This window comes from Rhipicephalus sanguineus, chromosome 1 (assembly GCF_013339695.2).
Source record: "Rhipicephalus sanguineus isolate Rsan-2018 chromosome 1, BIME_Rsan_1.4, whole genome shotgun sequence".
NCBI lineage: Eukaryota > Metazoa > Arthropoda > Arachnida > Ixodida > Ixodidae > Rhipicephalus > Rhipicephalus sanguineus.
Genome location: NC_051176.1, coordinates 120675783 through 120691645, shown reverse-complemented (window position 1 = coordinate 120691645; position 15863 = coordinate 120675783). Strand labels below are relative to the sequence as shown.

At 47.9% G+C, this 15863-nt stretch overlaps 1 protein-coding gene across 7 annotated transcripts in view; it reads left to right on the top strand.

Annotated features, from left to right (window-relative positions):
- LOC119396975 (protein PRRC2A) overlaps window positions 1–15863 on the top strand; it is a 163188-nt gene that overhangs the window by 33369 nt on the left and 113956 nt on the right. For all 7 annotated transcript variants that reach the window (XM_037664393.2, XM_037664386.2, XM_037664433.2 and 4 more), the window contains exons 7-9: window positions 6101–6192; window positions 6264–6410; window positions 7999–8584. In XM_037664393.2, coding sequence (XP_037520321.1) covers window positions 6101–6192; window positions 6264–6410; window positions 7999–8584 — 825 coding nt within the window. The remainder of the gene's footprint in view (window positions 1–6100; window positions 6193–6263; window positions 6411–7998; window positions 8585–15863) is intronic.

The window sequence follows — 15863 nt, the reverse complement described above, 5'->3', positions numbered from 1 at the left end:
GACAACTGTGTCGGGGTCACTACCGAGGAGATGTCAGATTAGGCACTGGTCGAAACTGTCCGTGACCACAGTGACGACGGATCTTCGGAGCTTGACTCGTCACTGTCGTCACGTGCTTTCCAGTCTTGCGCCGCGCTGCATGTTCGTGAGACCGTGGCCTCTGAGATTCGCTCTGGCAACGCACCGTCGCGTAGCATAGAATAAGGTGCAAGTCGTAGCTCCGCGATAGCATGTCTGCATCTCTTCGTTGTCGGTGAATAGCTAGCATTAGTGTATTAGTGCAACTGTGCAGTTCGTGTAGCGCTCCCGTGCTTCTGTTTGGTTCGTTCGCGGAAGCCGTTGTTTCAGCCTGCTTTTCAACCTGGCGTCGCTATGCCTATATGAGAATCTCGTCATGATGCTGCTGGAGAAACAAAGGAAGCAGCCGACACCTTTTGGGTTTTGGAAATAAGTTTCTCTGTTCTACTAGCTCAGGTTAGCTATATTTTTTTCAATTTCACTACAACGAAATGTTCGCTTCAACAAAATTTTTTCTGAGCACTGTTAGTTTCGTTGTAGTGGGGTTTGACTGTAAATTAGGGGTGTGCGAATATTCGAAATTTCGAATATTTTTTGAATAGTGTTTTTGATTCGATTCGCACTGGAATTTTTCTATTCGAACTATTCGAACGTCCCAAAAACAAATCCAGTCAACGTCTGATTGAAAGTGACCCCTTCAGGTTTTCAGTATGCTTCACCTCATCACACCCCGGTATTGCGGCAAAGCTGCCTTTCACGCTCCATTACGGTCGGACTTTGCCAAGACACAGTCAACGTCCGATTGAAAGTGGTCCCTAGATTTTCAATATGCTTCACCTCATCACATCCCGGTGTTGCGGCAAAGCTGCCTTTCAAGCTCCGTTACGGTCGAACTTTGCCAAGACACAGTCAACGTCAGATTGAAAGTGGTCCCTAGATGTTCAATATGCTTCACCTCATCACACCCGGGTATTGCGGCAAAGCTGCCTTTCAAGCTCCGTTACGGTCGAACTTTGCCAAGACACAGTCAACGTCAGATTAAAAGTGGTCATTAGATTTTCAATATGCTTTACCTCATCACACCCCGGTATTGCGGCAAAGCCACCTTTCAAGCTCTGCTACGATCGCAAATGTACTAACTCAAAAAAACGCTGGTTGCAACATGGAGATGAAAAATGTGGCAGAGGTGGGGGCTCAATCGATGCTGTTTTGGACCTGAAATTTGGGCAGGAAGTCCGAAAAATTGGACGCCGAAGCTTCTTAGCATCCAAAATTTCAGATGTTCTTAAATGTCGACGTCTACGAGGCAGATTTGGAACTCCAGACTTGAAGGGAGCACACCCTTGTCCAAGAAGTTGAAAGAGGAGGAGAGGCTGAGGAAATGGCGTCTTTGCCTATCACGTGTAAAGTGTTGTCGGCAACACTTTGGTCGCACCAAATCATGTACGTAAATACAATTCGGCCTCTACATTGCCTCATTCTTGATAAGACAACTATGAAACACCACCCCGCCAGTGCTTCATCAGCCTAGCGAAAAGAAACACTTTCATGTTGCTGTCTCGTAAGAATATGCTTAGGCATCCTTTCTAACATTTTTTTCTGCAATTTCGCTTCAAAGTATTCAAAAAATATTCTAGAAATATTCGAGAAATATTCGATTCGATTCGCACTTCAATATTCGAATTCGCTTCGCACCCAAAGTTTTGCTATTCCCACAGCTCCACTGTAAACCAATATGAGTTTCGTATAGTGGGGTTTGACTGCAATCAAAGTAATGGTATGCTGAACTTTCATGAGGTAAATCCCAGCTTGGCATAGACTCGCGAATTTTTGTGTTATAACTTCTGTTGAAGTAGGTTTAGAACATCCATTCTTGTTTTACAGTGTCATTCCAGGTTGTTGAGATATGCTGATGTAGTTGATAGCTCTCGAAGTTCAGGAATTGCATTGCTCCCAAAAGGCACACGAAATGTATGGTATTTCCAGTGATGCTACCGCTGCGCCAATTGCGCCAGACTGCGCCAAAGTGCCCTGGCTGCTACAACCTGCTACATTTCCTCAAAATTTGGCGATTCTGCGCCAAGCCTGCGCCAAAGGGGTGTACTCTGACTTTCAGAAATGAAACTAACTACATGAGGTTCCCCCATTGAAAGCGACATCGCGCTGTACGCGGACGTTCTCCATGAGAGTGATGAAAATGGAGACAAAATACTATTATCAATATGGTGTTGTCAAGCGGACGAAGGAACTGCGTTTTGTGTTTTTTTTTGTAATCAAAGCATCAACTGTAGGCAACATGGCGTAGCAGCAGTCAAGCGACATGCAGCCATGAAACGGCACATTGATGCTACCAGTCGTCATTGAGACGCTTCAGGTATTATCTTCAGGTGGGCTGCAGCGGCCGAAAACGATCCAGCCGACTTTGGAATTCGGCAGTCCATGGAACGTTTTGCAGTGTGACCGCGTGACAAACGCAGAAGCTCTGTTTGTGCTTGGCATGACTCTCAAGGGCATCCCGTACTCGTGGGCCGACACAGCAACTGCCTTGTTTCCCAAGTTATTTGGAGATTCCGAAACAGCGAAGCAGTTTAGTTGTAAGAGGTTCAAGGCATCCTACATAGTTAGTGATGGCCTCGGGCTGTATTTGAAGAAACTTGTGCTTGACGAGCTGAACAAGCCGGATGTGGTTTTTTCTGTTAGCATTGACGAGACCCCTCTTCCTAAACAGAGGTGCCAACAACTTGATGTTGTAGTTAGGCATTTCTCGAACAAAATGCAGCGAGTTGTGGAACACCTACAGTCTTTCCGGCTGGGCTCTGCGACTTCGGAAATTTTGGCTAGTGAAGTGCGGAGAGCAATGATGGACTTGCCGCAGAAAAATGTCATTTGCTTTTCTATGGATGGCCCTAATGCAGTGAGAAGCTTCAGAAAAAAGATGCAGGAAGCATACCCTGACATCATAGATGTAGGAGAGTGCTGCTTGCACAAAGTGCATAACTCATTTGCCCGCGGCTTGAGTGCTGTTGGCTCGGATGTCGACGCTGCTGTGGTTGATGTTTATTACTTTTTTAAGAATTCTTCGGCTCAGAATGAATTGTTGAAGGCAGAGCACCTGCTCCAAAAGCTAGTTTTGCTGCTCCAAAACGCAATTTTGCCTGCTCCAAAAGCTGCTCCAAAGTGGCCTAGGCCAGTAGCATCACTGTATTTCAGAACTCCAAAAAGTACATATTTTGCTAAAAAAATGGCGTATATACACGTGTAAGGGCTGCACCCCTACTTTGGATGGGAAATTTCGCAAAAAAAATTCAAAAAGTCCCGCCAGAAAGGTGTACACTCACACCTCATTATAACAGTCACATCTGCCACGAAAATAACTTCGTTATATCCGAAAATTCGTTATAAACGTTTATTTTTAACACTGTGTCTATGACAAGACTATTCTTCATTAACTTCGTTATAACCGATAATTCGTTATATCCTAGTTCGTTATATCGAGGTTTGAGTGTAGATAGTTCAATTGCAGCTAGATGGCGCTGCCAGCTTTTCTGCTACTGCCGACCTTGACGGCGCCATTACAGTAGAATCTCGTTAATTCGGGAATTCGCATAATTCGTCATTCCCACACCCTCCCTTCAAAAATGTTCATAGCTTTATGGCAACAAACATTCGCTAATTCGATGCAAAATTGCACGCGCGCTGGTTAATTCGGACTGGAGGCAAGCCAAAGACGGCGAAACTGAAACTGCGTCTTGGAAGCCATAATGTTTATCACATTGCATTTTCTTTGCCACACATGTGCAAACTTATGGTCTCAGACATGGGCTCCGGCAGCAACGGTGCGCTGTCGATGCCGATCGCGGAGGCCAAGGAAAACCGCATTTTTTTTTCGAAAACTTGTGAAAGGGGACGCAAGGTGGCGTTTTGGAGCACGCATTTCTTTTTGTAATTGAAGGCTAGGATGCAAAATTTTTTTTCGACCACCCGATGCAAAGGGAAAGCCACAGTTTCATCATCATCATCGGCAGAGAACGGATAACAAAGGAACAAGGCCTCCGACCATTATTGTAAGACACTCTATGCCTCCGACGGATAGTGTGCGGACTTGCAGACGTCTGTCGTGCTTTTTTCCCCTCTTTGGTGCGTTGTTCGGCGTATCTGAAGTGTCGGTGCGCGAGGTGGTGGTCGGGCCATAGTGGTGGTGTGATATATCACCCTGCCACGATGTCGGAACCGGCGAAACGCACGAAGTACGCGGCGAAGGACTTAACAACTAAAGTGAAGATACTAAAGGCACTCAAAGACGGCGCTTCCAGAGACGAGGTGATGCGTCCGTTCGACGTAAAAAGCATGCTATCGACGTACGTGAAAAATGAGGCTCAAATAATGGAAGCGTTTGAGGGCGAGGAATTTCACGCCAGACGAAAACGATCGCTTACTGCAGCCCACCAACTGGAGGAAGCGTTGTTGCAGTGGATTGTTACTGCACGTGAGTCGAAGCTGCCGTTGAATGGACCACTTATATGCGCACAAGCAGAGAGGTATGCTCTACGAATGAACATAGATTCCTTCAAGGCATTGGTGAGACGGATGAGGCATCCGACGAAGACCTGTGCAATGAACTACGCCCGGTGCATCGTACCGCAAAAGAAGCCGCGGGCGCTCTCGTCGTTCTAGAGGAGTTTTGTTACGATGTCCCAGGCAATACTCTTGCGCTAGAGGGTTTGTCACATGCCCGCAAACTAGTCCTTGCCGCCCAGCTGTCCACAAAAAAAACAAACAAGCATCACGGACTACTTCTCAAAATAAAGGTATGCGATAAAGGAATTGAAAATGTGCGTTTTTGTGATGCATTCGTTAATTCGACATTCGGATAATTTGGACATTTTTTTTTCACTCCCTTGAGATCCGAATTAATGAGGTTTTACTGTATTGCTTTGTGTGGCGCATCGTTGGCATCGTGTGGGTAGCTTGGCAGTGTTTCTTCAGATTGGTGTTGTCGGTGCCACTTCGTCTGTAGTAGTGAGGCCTGTTTGAGCCAGCGCAGGTGAGGGATGATGGGCCGTCATTTGCGATCGTACACTGCAGCATTTAAACTGAAAGTGATTGAATATCCCGAGGAGCATGGCAAGCGGGAAACTCGACGCAAATATGATGTCTATGTGAAGCGCGTGCGTTACTGTATCAAACAGAAAGATGCCCTCGCCGCTACCACCAGGAGCCGAAAGGCATAAAAAGGGCAAATACCCGGAACTCGAAGGCGAACATGTCAAATATGTCATCGACGCTCGAAGGGACAGCTACGCCATCTCGACATGATACGCGTGAAAGCCCTGGCCATCGCTCGCCACAAGGAAATATCCCAGGCACAATTCCAGGCAAGTCGGGGGTGGGCTATGCGGTTTATGAACCGTAACCAGCTCTCGTCCGCCGCCGAACGATGCTTTGTCAAAAGCTTCCAAGCGAGTACGAAAGCCATGTGATTATTTTGAGTGCGTGGCATGCTGCGTCATTTGAAACAGTCGCGAAAAGCTTCATTGTGACTGGAATTTCAAACTGCATGAACGGCACCGAGGATGATCGTCTCTGGGAGGACGCAGACGCCGAGGCGAGCTCTTCCGAGAACGGGGACAGAGATAGTGAAATGGAATCTTAATAAAAACATTCCTGGCATGTCATTTGAGACCCTCTTGCACTCTGCTATTGTTGCAGAAACAGTACAGACCTTTGGTGAGCTGTCATTGGCCCGATTCGTGTAACGGCTGCACCAAGCAAAAATTTCAAAAAAAAAGTTCGGCCCTTACACGAGCATATACGGTGATTGCATATTTGAAATCGGCACACAAATACACACAAACTCTGCTAGTGTCATCTTAATAGATCAAGAATTTAAAAAAATTTAAAGAGACCAGCATTTCCCTAAGTAAAAGTTTTGAATGAATTCTTTATGGCATGGGTTTTGAAACTATGGCGAATGATTCAAACGTTTTTTTAATGCATAAAACTGAAATATCAAATGGTTCTAATGCTTTGTAGATTACTTGAATGACATCACTAGAAATTGTGGCTGTTCTCTTACGAATAGGTTTATGGACGTGGATTTCCTGGAAACTATGCCACAAGCTTCTCTGGTGTGCCTGGAGGCGCTCGCCCACCCTATACTTACTCCGATAGTAGGTACGTAGAGTTTTTATCATGCTAGTCAAGATCGTGATTGGTTGCCTACTTTTCTTTTTTTGATAACGTAGGGTCCGTGGCATGAGAAACGCACCTGATGAGGACGGCTACCAGCGGCCTGCTATCATCAGTGAAAAAGACCTCAAAGGATTTGATGAAATTCTTCAGAATGACTCCCAAGATGGCTGGGCAGCTGCCAAGGGAGATATTGACTATAAGTAAGTCCCGAGTTCTGAATTGGGCAAAAACAAAAATTTGAGGGACCTTGCTTTAGAAATTTATCTTTTTTTATTGTATTTTATGTATTTTTATCATGTGTATCATGTCATATGCGCAGTATCATATGCAGTTCCTAAAATATCAATCTGCCTTGTTAGGAGCAAGATATTTTTGCAAACTAATAAGAGTTGCAATGCAAATCAGCATGCCACAATAATGTGGAATGAATACTGTATGCAGTAAAACAAGAATGGATATTGTAATCCCAGTGAAACAAAAGTTATGGTATGTTGAACTTTCATAAGTGAAGTGCTTGGCATTGACTCAATTGCATAACGTTTGTTTAAATGCGTTTATAACATCCATTGTTGTTTCATTGCATATAGTCCTCATTTCAGATTGTGATATGTTTGTTTGAAATAACGTCGAAGTCTAGGTCAGTTGGTACATGACGCTGAGGCAGAAACCAGTCAAAAAGACGCCGGACAAGGGGAAGAAGTGACGCACACGACTGCCAGTCGTTGTGTGTGTCACTTCTTCCCCTTGTCCGGCGTCTTTTTGACTGGTTTTTGCCTCAGCGTCATGTTTATTTGCTTCGTAGGTTTCACAATTTAAAACAAAATTTTCACCTAACAATACAAAAATGTTATATATGATATCTTACACTAGGTACTGTATAAAAAAAATTGCATATTTCAAACCTGCATGTAACAATACATAAGCTGTGGCCTTGGCTTTCTTGTCTGTTAGTTCTAATTAATATAAGCTGTGCAGATTTCATAAAAAAGGCAAAACAAAAACATTTGTGATGCAGCATCTCCCCTTGAGGTTTCTTTTAGGTTTTTTTTTTTTTTGGTTAGGCTTAAAAAGGCCCTGCAGTACTTATTCAGCATGGTTTCAGCATGGTGACGGGTAGTAGAGGCTCGTGAGAACACGTGAGCCAAACAGTATAGCACAGCACGTGGCCTGGAATTTACAATTTTCAATGTCCGCTAGAAATTGTTCCATATACCCAAATGCCATATACAGTCGCAGACAGATTTTCCGGACCTCACGGGGACCGCAAAATAGTCCGAAAAAGTTGTTAGGATATGATAATGAAGTTCATTTGGATTGGAGCAGCGAAAAAAAAAAAAAATCTCCAATAATGCCTTGCTTCATGCTACACTTAAGGAAGAGCAGATTTGGTTGTATTTTAGCTGCAGTGACGTCAGCGCGTTGGCAAACACTGCCAGAAAAATACGTCAGCTACATGCAGGAGCAGTGCACTCCCTGAAAAAGAAGAAAATTCATTCGTGGTAGAAGAATCTGTACAATCTGTTTGCAGACTACAGAATTGGGGATGTGGCATGTGATGACTTAATTATGCAGTAAAAAATTATCTAAATTGATCAAATTTGTTTGTGAATGGGGATGGATTTTTTCTAATTGCCTTTGGAACCTTGATATGCTGTTGTAGGGCGTCTGGGTTGCAAGTAACTTTGAGAACACCTGCACTCGACAGAAGCTTCCATTAGTTGCAAGGGAGCATAAAGGTGTTTTTGTGTTGCTAAGATTTTTTTCCCTCCCCCCCCGCCCTCCCTGCAGTGCTAAACTGGTGTTCAGTGATGAGGAGGATGCCGGGGGCAGCAGTCGAGGTGCAGCTTCCAAAGGGTCCGATATTGGGCAAGTGTCTGAAAGTGGCAAGCCTGTGGCCATGAAGGGTTCAGAGAAGGGCGAGTGTAGGCCTCCGGGACCAGCAGGACCGAAGCTTCCCCCAAGCCGCAGTCGGGAGCCTGGCTGGGATTCCTCATCTGGGCAGCAGTCGGCCCAGCAGCGCACTGGCCGAGAGCCGCCTCCTACACAGGCCTCTGCATATATGGACAGAGAGGAACGTGGGCGCAAGGCGTGGGGTGCCCCAGGGAGTGCTGAGCTGCAGCCTCAGCCCCCAACGCTGTCGCAGCAGTCCCAGCAGGCCCCATCGGCACAGACAGCCCCTGTGCGCCAGTGGCCGCAGTCCCCACAGGGGCCACCGCCTCCTGCAGCAGCAGCAGTGGCAGCAGCACCCCGTGCAACTGGTGCCCCACCCTTGGACTATCTAGCCAGGGGAACCCCTCCAACTGCTGCAACACCCCCTGCCCTGGCGGCTGCTGGCTTCCCCACAGGACGAGTGGGCCCTCCTATGCCCCCCCAGGTGTGTTGGGCTTTTTTTCTGCGTACAGTAGTGTTGATAAATAGAACTGCAAAAAGGTCATGCATGCCAGATGGAAGTCGAAGCTGCATTGATCCTGTTCCAGAGGTCGCTGCAAAAACATAAGCAGTGGTACAGTGGAACCTCGATATATCAAACGGCACAGCGATCGCGAAATAATTCGATATAAAAAAATCGCGTAAAAAGTGCGTCAAGAGCTTGTGGAAAACAGCCAACGAACCAATCGTGGTGCAGTAAATACTCACTTGAAGATTCAAACAAAGTATTTATTGTGTTGGCTTAAAATACTGAAAAAGAGTAGCCTGCTTTTTGTTTGCAATGGCGTGTTTGACGACTGCGTCCTCAACATAGTCCAGGCGATCCACAAGTGAGAGGCCGGTGCCTTCAATCGCGCTGCAGTGGCGGCGCGCAAGGGTCAATGCGGCTACGACCTCAGCTGATGTCGGGAGCGGGGCACCATCAGCGCTTGCGGGATCCACCTCGGCAGCGTCTTCATTCGGCTGCTCAGCGGTAGCTTCGGCGACTATCTCTACATCCGTTTGCTCCGCCGTTGTACCAGTGCTGTCGTGACCTCCAACGAAGTCTTCGATGCACATGCTTTGCGGCTCCGCACCAACAAAGCTCTCCAGCTTGCTCCACGTTTCGGCGAGCTCGCTTTCATCATCTGCGCATGCCAACCCAGCTTCCTCGGATTCTTCCACTGATGCCTCGTCAGTGTGGCCACCGAAACCCGCATGCCGAGAGCAGTTGGCTATCGTCGACTGCTTGACGTTTTCCCACGACGCTTTGAGCATTTGGATGGCGCCCAAAAGATCGATCTTCATATCTTGGCCCATCCGGAGTTTTACAAGCAAAATGTCGACCAACCGACGCTTGTAGATGGACTTAAATGTGCGGATAATGCCCTGGTCCAACGGTTGGAGCTTTGAAGTGCTGTTAGACGGCAGAAATACCACTTCGATGTTGCTCAGCTGGGCATCGGTGTGGTGTGCCGTGCAGTTATCGACAATAAGGCGTACCTTCCGTCCCTGACGCACCAGGTCCGAATCCCACGCCTTCAGCCACTTGAGGAAAATATCCCTCGTCATCCACGACTTCTTATTCCAAGCATAAGTCACCGAAATATTGGGGAGTTCCGCATGCACCTCGGGGTTTTAAATTTGCCAATTACAAGTGGCCGCAGCTTCGTGCTCCCATCCATATTGGCAGCCAATAGGACAGTCACACAGGCCTTGCCTTGCTTGCCCTCGTGGCACTTGTCCCCGCGTGTGTCCAGCGTTTGCCGCGGAAGCATTTGCCAGAACAGGCCCGTCTCGTCAGCATTAAAGATTTGGTTCGGCTCATACCGTATTTACTCGATTCTACCGCGCCCTCGATTGTAACGCGCACCTGTTTTCCGAGACCAAAAAGAAAAAAAAAAAACGTACATCGATTCTAACGTGCACCCATTTTTTGTGAGAGAAATGAACAAAAGTACGTAGGAGTCCATCTTCGCACTTTCAGAAGAACAGGTATTTGGGTTTTAACGGGGGAGGCTACCTTCGGATACCAACTTTTTTGTTTATTGAGATATCTTAATGAAATTTTCAGGATAGACTCATAGCAAAAGCATTAGAAGAATTACAAAATTTCATGAAGTTATGTTCACTGGTTCTCAAGTTACGGCAGTATGTCAGAATAGTGCACATGGTTCTCTTATCCCAGGCCTGGAGAACTTTCAAAAGGTGCTGGAACTGTGAAATTAACTATGATGATTCCCAGATTGATATTTCAGGGGGTAACAGAGCCCTTTTTTTGAATTTCCTTGCTGAAAAGTTTTAGCAGACCATCGAATTTAGTGTTGGTGATTAGGATATTATCAATCAAATTTTGATTAACTATAATAAATAACAGACACAACATATTGAAAAAAGGGGCTTGTCACCCCCTCAGAAATTTATTCAAGTACATAATAAAAAAACTTATGGAAATTCGATGAGTGGTTCCAGAGATATGGCTGGGATAAGCAGCCTCACTAGCCAAAAAAGTCATTTTGAGAAAACGACGTTTGAAAGTTTCGAGCACATATGTAGTTCTAAAATGATCCTGCAGCATAACTGGAGGTGTCCTTTGGCACTCTTTCTTTGCCGCCTTTCCATCTTCTCTAGTGATCGATTCTTAGCCTTTTTCAAGCGCAGATATTCTTTCTCGGCTGCCCGTTATATTGTAATGTGATTAGGCCATATGCTGTGGTGCTTTGCCAGCTTTCTTGTATTCATGCTATCACTAAGTCTTCATTGCAATTGATCATTGAATAATTTTTATAGGATACTAAGAGTGGCTCTCATCATGACAGCCTATCCCTTCCTCCTAAATAATAGGCAAGTACGGCCAAGGCATTGGGGGAATAGAAATTCCTTAGCCGTTTATTCAAGACGCGAATTGGGCAGATGTAAATTCATCTCCCTGCTTCACTCAAGCTCACTTGTAAACCTCGACTGTGATGCACTTCACAATTCACCCGGTTGCGGCGAACACGGTTATCTGCGAGGCTTTTATTTTTTTGAGATGATTCATGAGAGCTTGCGGCGATACCACTCACGGCTCCAAGCGCGCCTAAGTTGCATCAACAGTGCTTTATTTCACCTCGAAGTGCTCGGCCGCGGAGTCCGGGAAATCTGCACGCAATGTTCTGGGTCGCGGCATTCGGTGACGATCCGCAATATCCCTAGGTGCGGTGACGAAAAATCGGCGCGCAACGTGTTTGGTCTCGCATTTCGGGACGCCGACGCGCGCCCGCTGCGCGACGAGCTTGGCCGTGGGGTCCGCTGCCGATGCGTAAAATGACCATCCGCTGTACCGAGAAGCCGGCGGGGGAAGCGCTTCGTTCCTTGCGAAGAAGCACACTGCCGCGAGTCCGCTAACGCGTTGCTCTTGCCCGCAAAGTTCGAGGTTCGTCTCGCGTGCCGATGCCGTGAGTGGAGTTAGGCCTAGTGACGACTCCGAGCAGTAGACGCGCCGGCCGCGGTGCCCGATGTTTCAAAGTTCGTAAGGCGTGGTCGCGAGTACAAAGAGTCGTCCTGCGATCATCTTCGTCACGACGTCCGAAGTGCGCATAAGCAGAACCTCCAACCACGGATCCGACGAGTCAACGCTAGAAAGTCGGTCCAAGACGCGCGTTTGCGATGTTCGCTACGAGTGCGGCGCGCCATCGTAATCCCACCGAGCTTCCGCTAGTAGCTCCAAACTAAAACGCAGTTCTTGTTCAAAGTTATCGAGCCGTGAACACAGAGCGATTGCGAACACGCAACGAAGTAGCGCGACTTTCGACAGCCGTGAGCTCGAGACGCACGAGCTGCAGACGACGATCTCCCGGAGCGAGCATCGGACCAATGGTGAGGTGCGCTGGGGCAACATGGCGGACGCGGCCGATCGGAGGCCTCGAAACGACCTTCAGACATTTGCTTTTTGTGCGCTTGTTTTCGAAGGGAGGAGCCAGCTGAGGCGGGGAATTCGAAGAGGGAGAAATGCTCGTTCCGATGAGACCAAAATATCGGCGAACGGTGGCGCCGTTGCGGAGCTATTATTTTTTGAAAATCAGTGTTTTTTGCGATTTCCGCAATAACTTTCGCCACCGTGGCAGGCGTAACAAATTTTTTAAAGCACTTCTACGTGGTTTTTGGTGAAGATATTTTGGAATCTGATAGAAAAGGGTCTACAGAAACTGAAAATGCGATTTTCAAAAAAATCGATTTTATGCCATTTTTTCGCGATACGAAAGCCGCGTTCCCCTTAAAGAACTAAAGTTTAAAAAAAAAAAGAAAAGAAAGTCAAACGGCGGGCCTTGCCGCTGAAACTGTCACCACTACGGCGGCGATACGAGTCGCGTAATGGATCAGTCTTCGTCGCTGTCGGACAACTCCTTGTCGCTGTCAACGCTCTTCGAGTTTGGCAAACCGGCCCTGCTTTTGTCCACAGAAACTTTTTCGTGAAGCTTTGCTGTAAAACAATCTTCTACTTCAGTTAGCGCCAGTCTCGCACGCACGTTTCGGCAACTCCGAATGACCGCAATGCAGCCCGATTTCAGTCTGTCTCTGCACATGTAATAACTTTTCTTTGAAATGCGACATCGTGGTGCACTCGTCGAGTATTTGGAGGGGGCACTTCCATGCCGCCGATGCGAATGCAGAACGAGATGACAAACTCCTCAGCACACGTACGAACTGAAACAATGACAGAAATGGCCGAGGCGCGTAGGAGGCGGCCATTTTGAAATGCCGATGGCAATACGATAACCGTTTTTTCGGTGCTCGATTCTGCATGCGATTTTACGACTCGTTTTGCCGAAAAAAAGGTGCGCGTTAGATTCGAGTAAATACGGTACTTGCCGAGAACTTTGGGCCACTCATGATCAAGCCACTTCTGAATTCTTTCATCACTGGCGTCCTCACTCTCTCCCGACACAGTCTTCCCGACAATGTTGAACGAGTCTTAAAACGTTGCAGCCAACCGCTACTCGCACTGAAATTCTCGATGCCGAGAATGAATGCAAAGTTCTTTGCCTTCTGTTGCAACATTGGCCCCGATACAGGAATATTTTGGTTCCTTGCGTCCATGAACCACTTGTGGAGAGACTTCTGAACATCTTCAAAAGCAGCTTTGCGTACACGTCGCGCGCCCGAGTACTGACTTTTCTCGGCCTTGGCCTTTATGTCGCCTTTGTTTTTGAGCAGAGTACTCAATGTGCTCCTTGGTATGCCTAACCCGTCTGCGACGCTCGACTTCTTCTCGCCGTTCTCGACGCGCTGGATTGCTTCCAGTTTTGCTGCAAAAGTCAGGGTCGTCCGTTTCTTCGCGTTTGCAGCCATCGCTACACACACCACAACGCGCGGCAGGCCTAACACACGAGCACAACGACCGATGCGACGGAGTGACGGATGCCTGGTGACGCTACCAAGGAGGAGCTGGTGCAACAAGTGCAGTGCATCGTTGCTGCAAGGCTGCGGTGCGCGTACACCGCTATGTTCAAGTGGCGCGCTCGGCGCCATCGATGTGTGCAGCAGTCGTAAACGCCCACCGCGCTACCGCTATTTTCGAGAGTTGCGGGAAAGCTCGCTGCCTGTTAACGGAGCGCAGGCAGTTTGGGGTGGCCGAGTTCGATATATTCATTATATGTCAAACTTCGTTCGAAATAAAAAAATTAAAAATGCATGCAATTTCCCACGTGATATTCACCTTTTCACAGGAGAGAAAAAAATGCCACCATGTTGGGCTGCGCGCGGGTCAAACTTCGTTCGAAATAAAAAAATTGAAAATGCATGCAATTTCCCACGTGATATTCACCTTTTCACAGGAGGGAAAAAACGCCGCCATGTTGGGCTGCACGCGGGAGTACAAAGGCCGAGGTGACAGCCTCGGTAGTGCATTTTTGGGGGGTCGCGCCTATTTAGCGCAGCCCAAAGAGGTCTATGGCGGCGTCCAGGGAGCCGTCTGTGAAAAGGTCTATAGGAACCGTTCGATATAGGCAATAATTCGATATGTCCGTGTTCGATATAGAGGTTTGACTGTATAAGACCTTGTAGCCAGGTGACAGCCGCACTTGCTTTGCAAGAAGCCAGAGTGTATGGGTACATACCCATAGAAAAAAAAGATAGCATCAACCACATCAATGAGAGAATGGGCACTGCACTGTGCACTCTAATTTCAAAGCAGAAGTCCTCTGGTACAGAGAGCCTTGGTAGGAAAGAAACTAACCGGTGAACTACTTACCGTGGTTGAGCCTTGGAATTGCATAAAGGTGATGTGAAGGCTGTCGTGCCTGGGTATTCGAATCCATCTCACCGCTGCAACCAGTTGTTGCGACCGGTTATTTGGATCCGTCCCTCATTGGCAACCAGGTTGTTGCTACGATAGGGCAGCGTCGTACCCGGACTCCGTTTGGTAGCGTAGTCGAGTCTCCGGGTTGAGGAACTGATGCTAGCAAGATGGGAAAACAATAACAAGTTTACTGGCACTTTTCGCACACTCAATTACATCATGACAAGGAAAGAGTTCAGCGACGAGCGAATTGGATGAGCCTGTTACCGAGGGCTCAGAGCCCCATTTCTCACTCAGCACCGTCGTTTTAACCCCTCAGTTTGGCTCCTCCTTCTTGATGACCACCAATCACACACACGACACCTCCCACCATGGCACAGTCCATTTCACTGTCGCTGAGGGGTCGTTGCCCACTTGAAGCAGCAAGGGTCCAGCGGTTGACGGCACGCAGGTGGGGGAAGCAGGATAACAGGTTCCTCGTGCTTGCCCCTGCAGTTCTTTCCCCGAAGGCAGCAAAAGGGTTTGTGGAGACTCCCGTCCAAACATACCGGTCAGGTCGCTTCGGCAGCATACCAAGCCTGCCCCATTGCATGTCCTTTCAAGCAGTTTGCTGATTGCGGAGAAGTCGACGATCCCGTAGTTAGCCACCAATGGGTCAGAGTCCTTGCACGCTGTTGCGAGCGTCCGCAGCTTGCGCTCGCTAGCGGAAGTTGTCGATAAGCTGGAGATCTTATCTTCAGTCTGTTTCTGCTGTTGTGCATGATCGGCGCTAGTCAAGAACGTTCTGTCGATCCTTCTACCACGCTGCCTATCACTGACGTCGTCCGAGGCGGCCGCCGGCACAGTCGGCATTTTACCGATGAATCACGTTCCGCCCCCACGCCGACCTCCGCTGGGTGCGCTTGTGATGCATCCGAGCCATGATCTCGCTACGCCCTGGTTTTTTGCGTTTCTTCTTTCGAATTTATGAGCGCTGCGCAACGATCAGTTTCAAAACGCGGCCAAGAGCGTAGGCCTAATTCACTGCCGGCGGCTGCGGCGCACATCGCCTAGCTCGCTTGGCGCCGTGCCAATACGCCGCCGCAGCGTGCAGTTTTTGTTGAGGATGATCAAAAACGGCTGCTCCAATTTCTTGCCAGCTCGCGCGGGTTGGAACTTTACGGATGTAAATCGACTGGAACACAGCGAAACTACGGCGAGATGAACTTGTCGCTTTGCGTGCGCTGCAGCAGACAGCGCGGGAGGCCTGACGAATCGGAAAGCGTTATTTAGTCACGTGTGCTCATTGTGCCAATAGGCTCATGCGGTGAGACCTTTTTTTGGCGCATATCTTCTACGTGATTTCTGAGTGGACGGAAACAAGGGCGGCAAGGTATTCAAGAAAAAGCGCGGCTCTTTTGAATGCGACCCAAGATGGCTGCCGTAGGGAACGTAGAATGGCAATAGCGTGGCGCTGAAAAAGCCC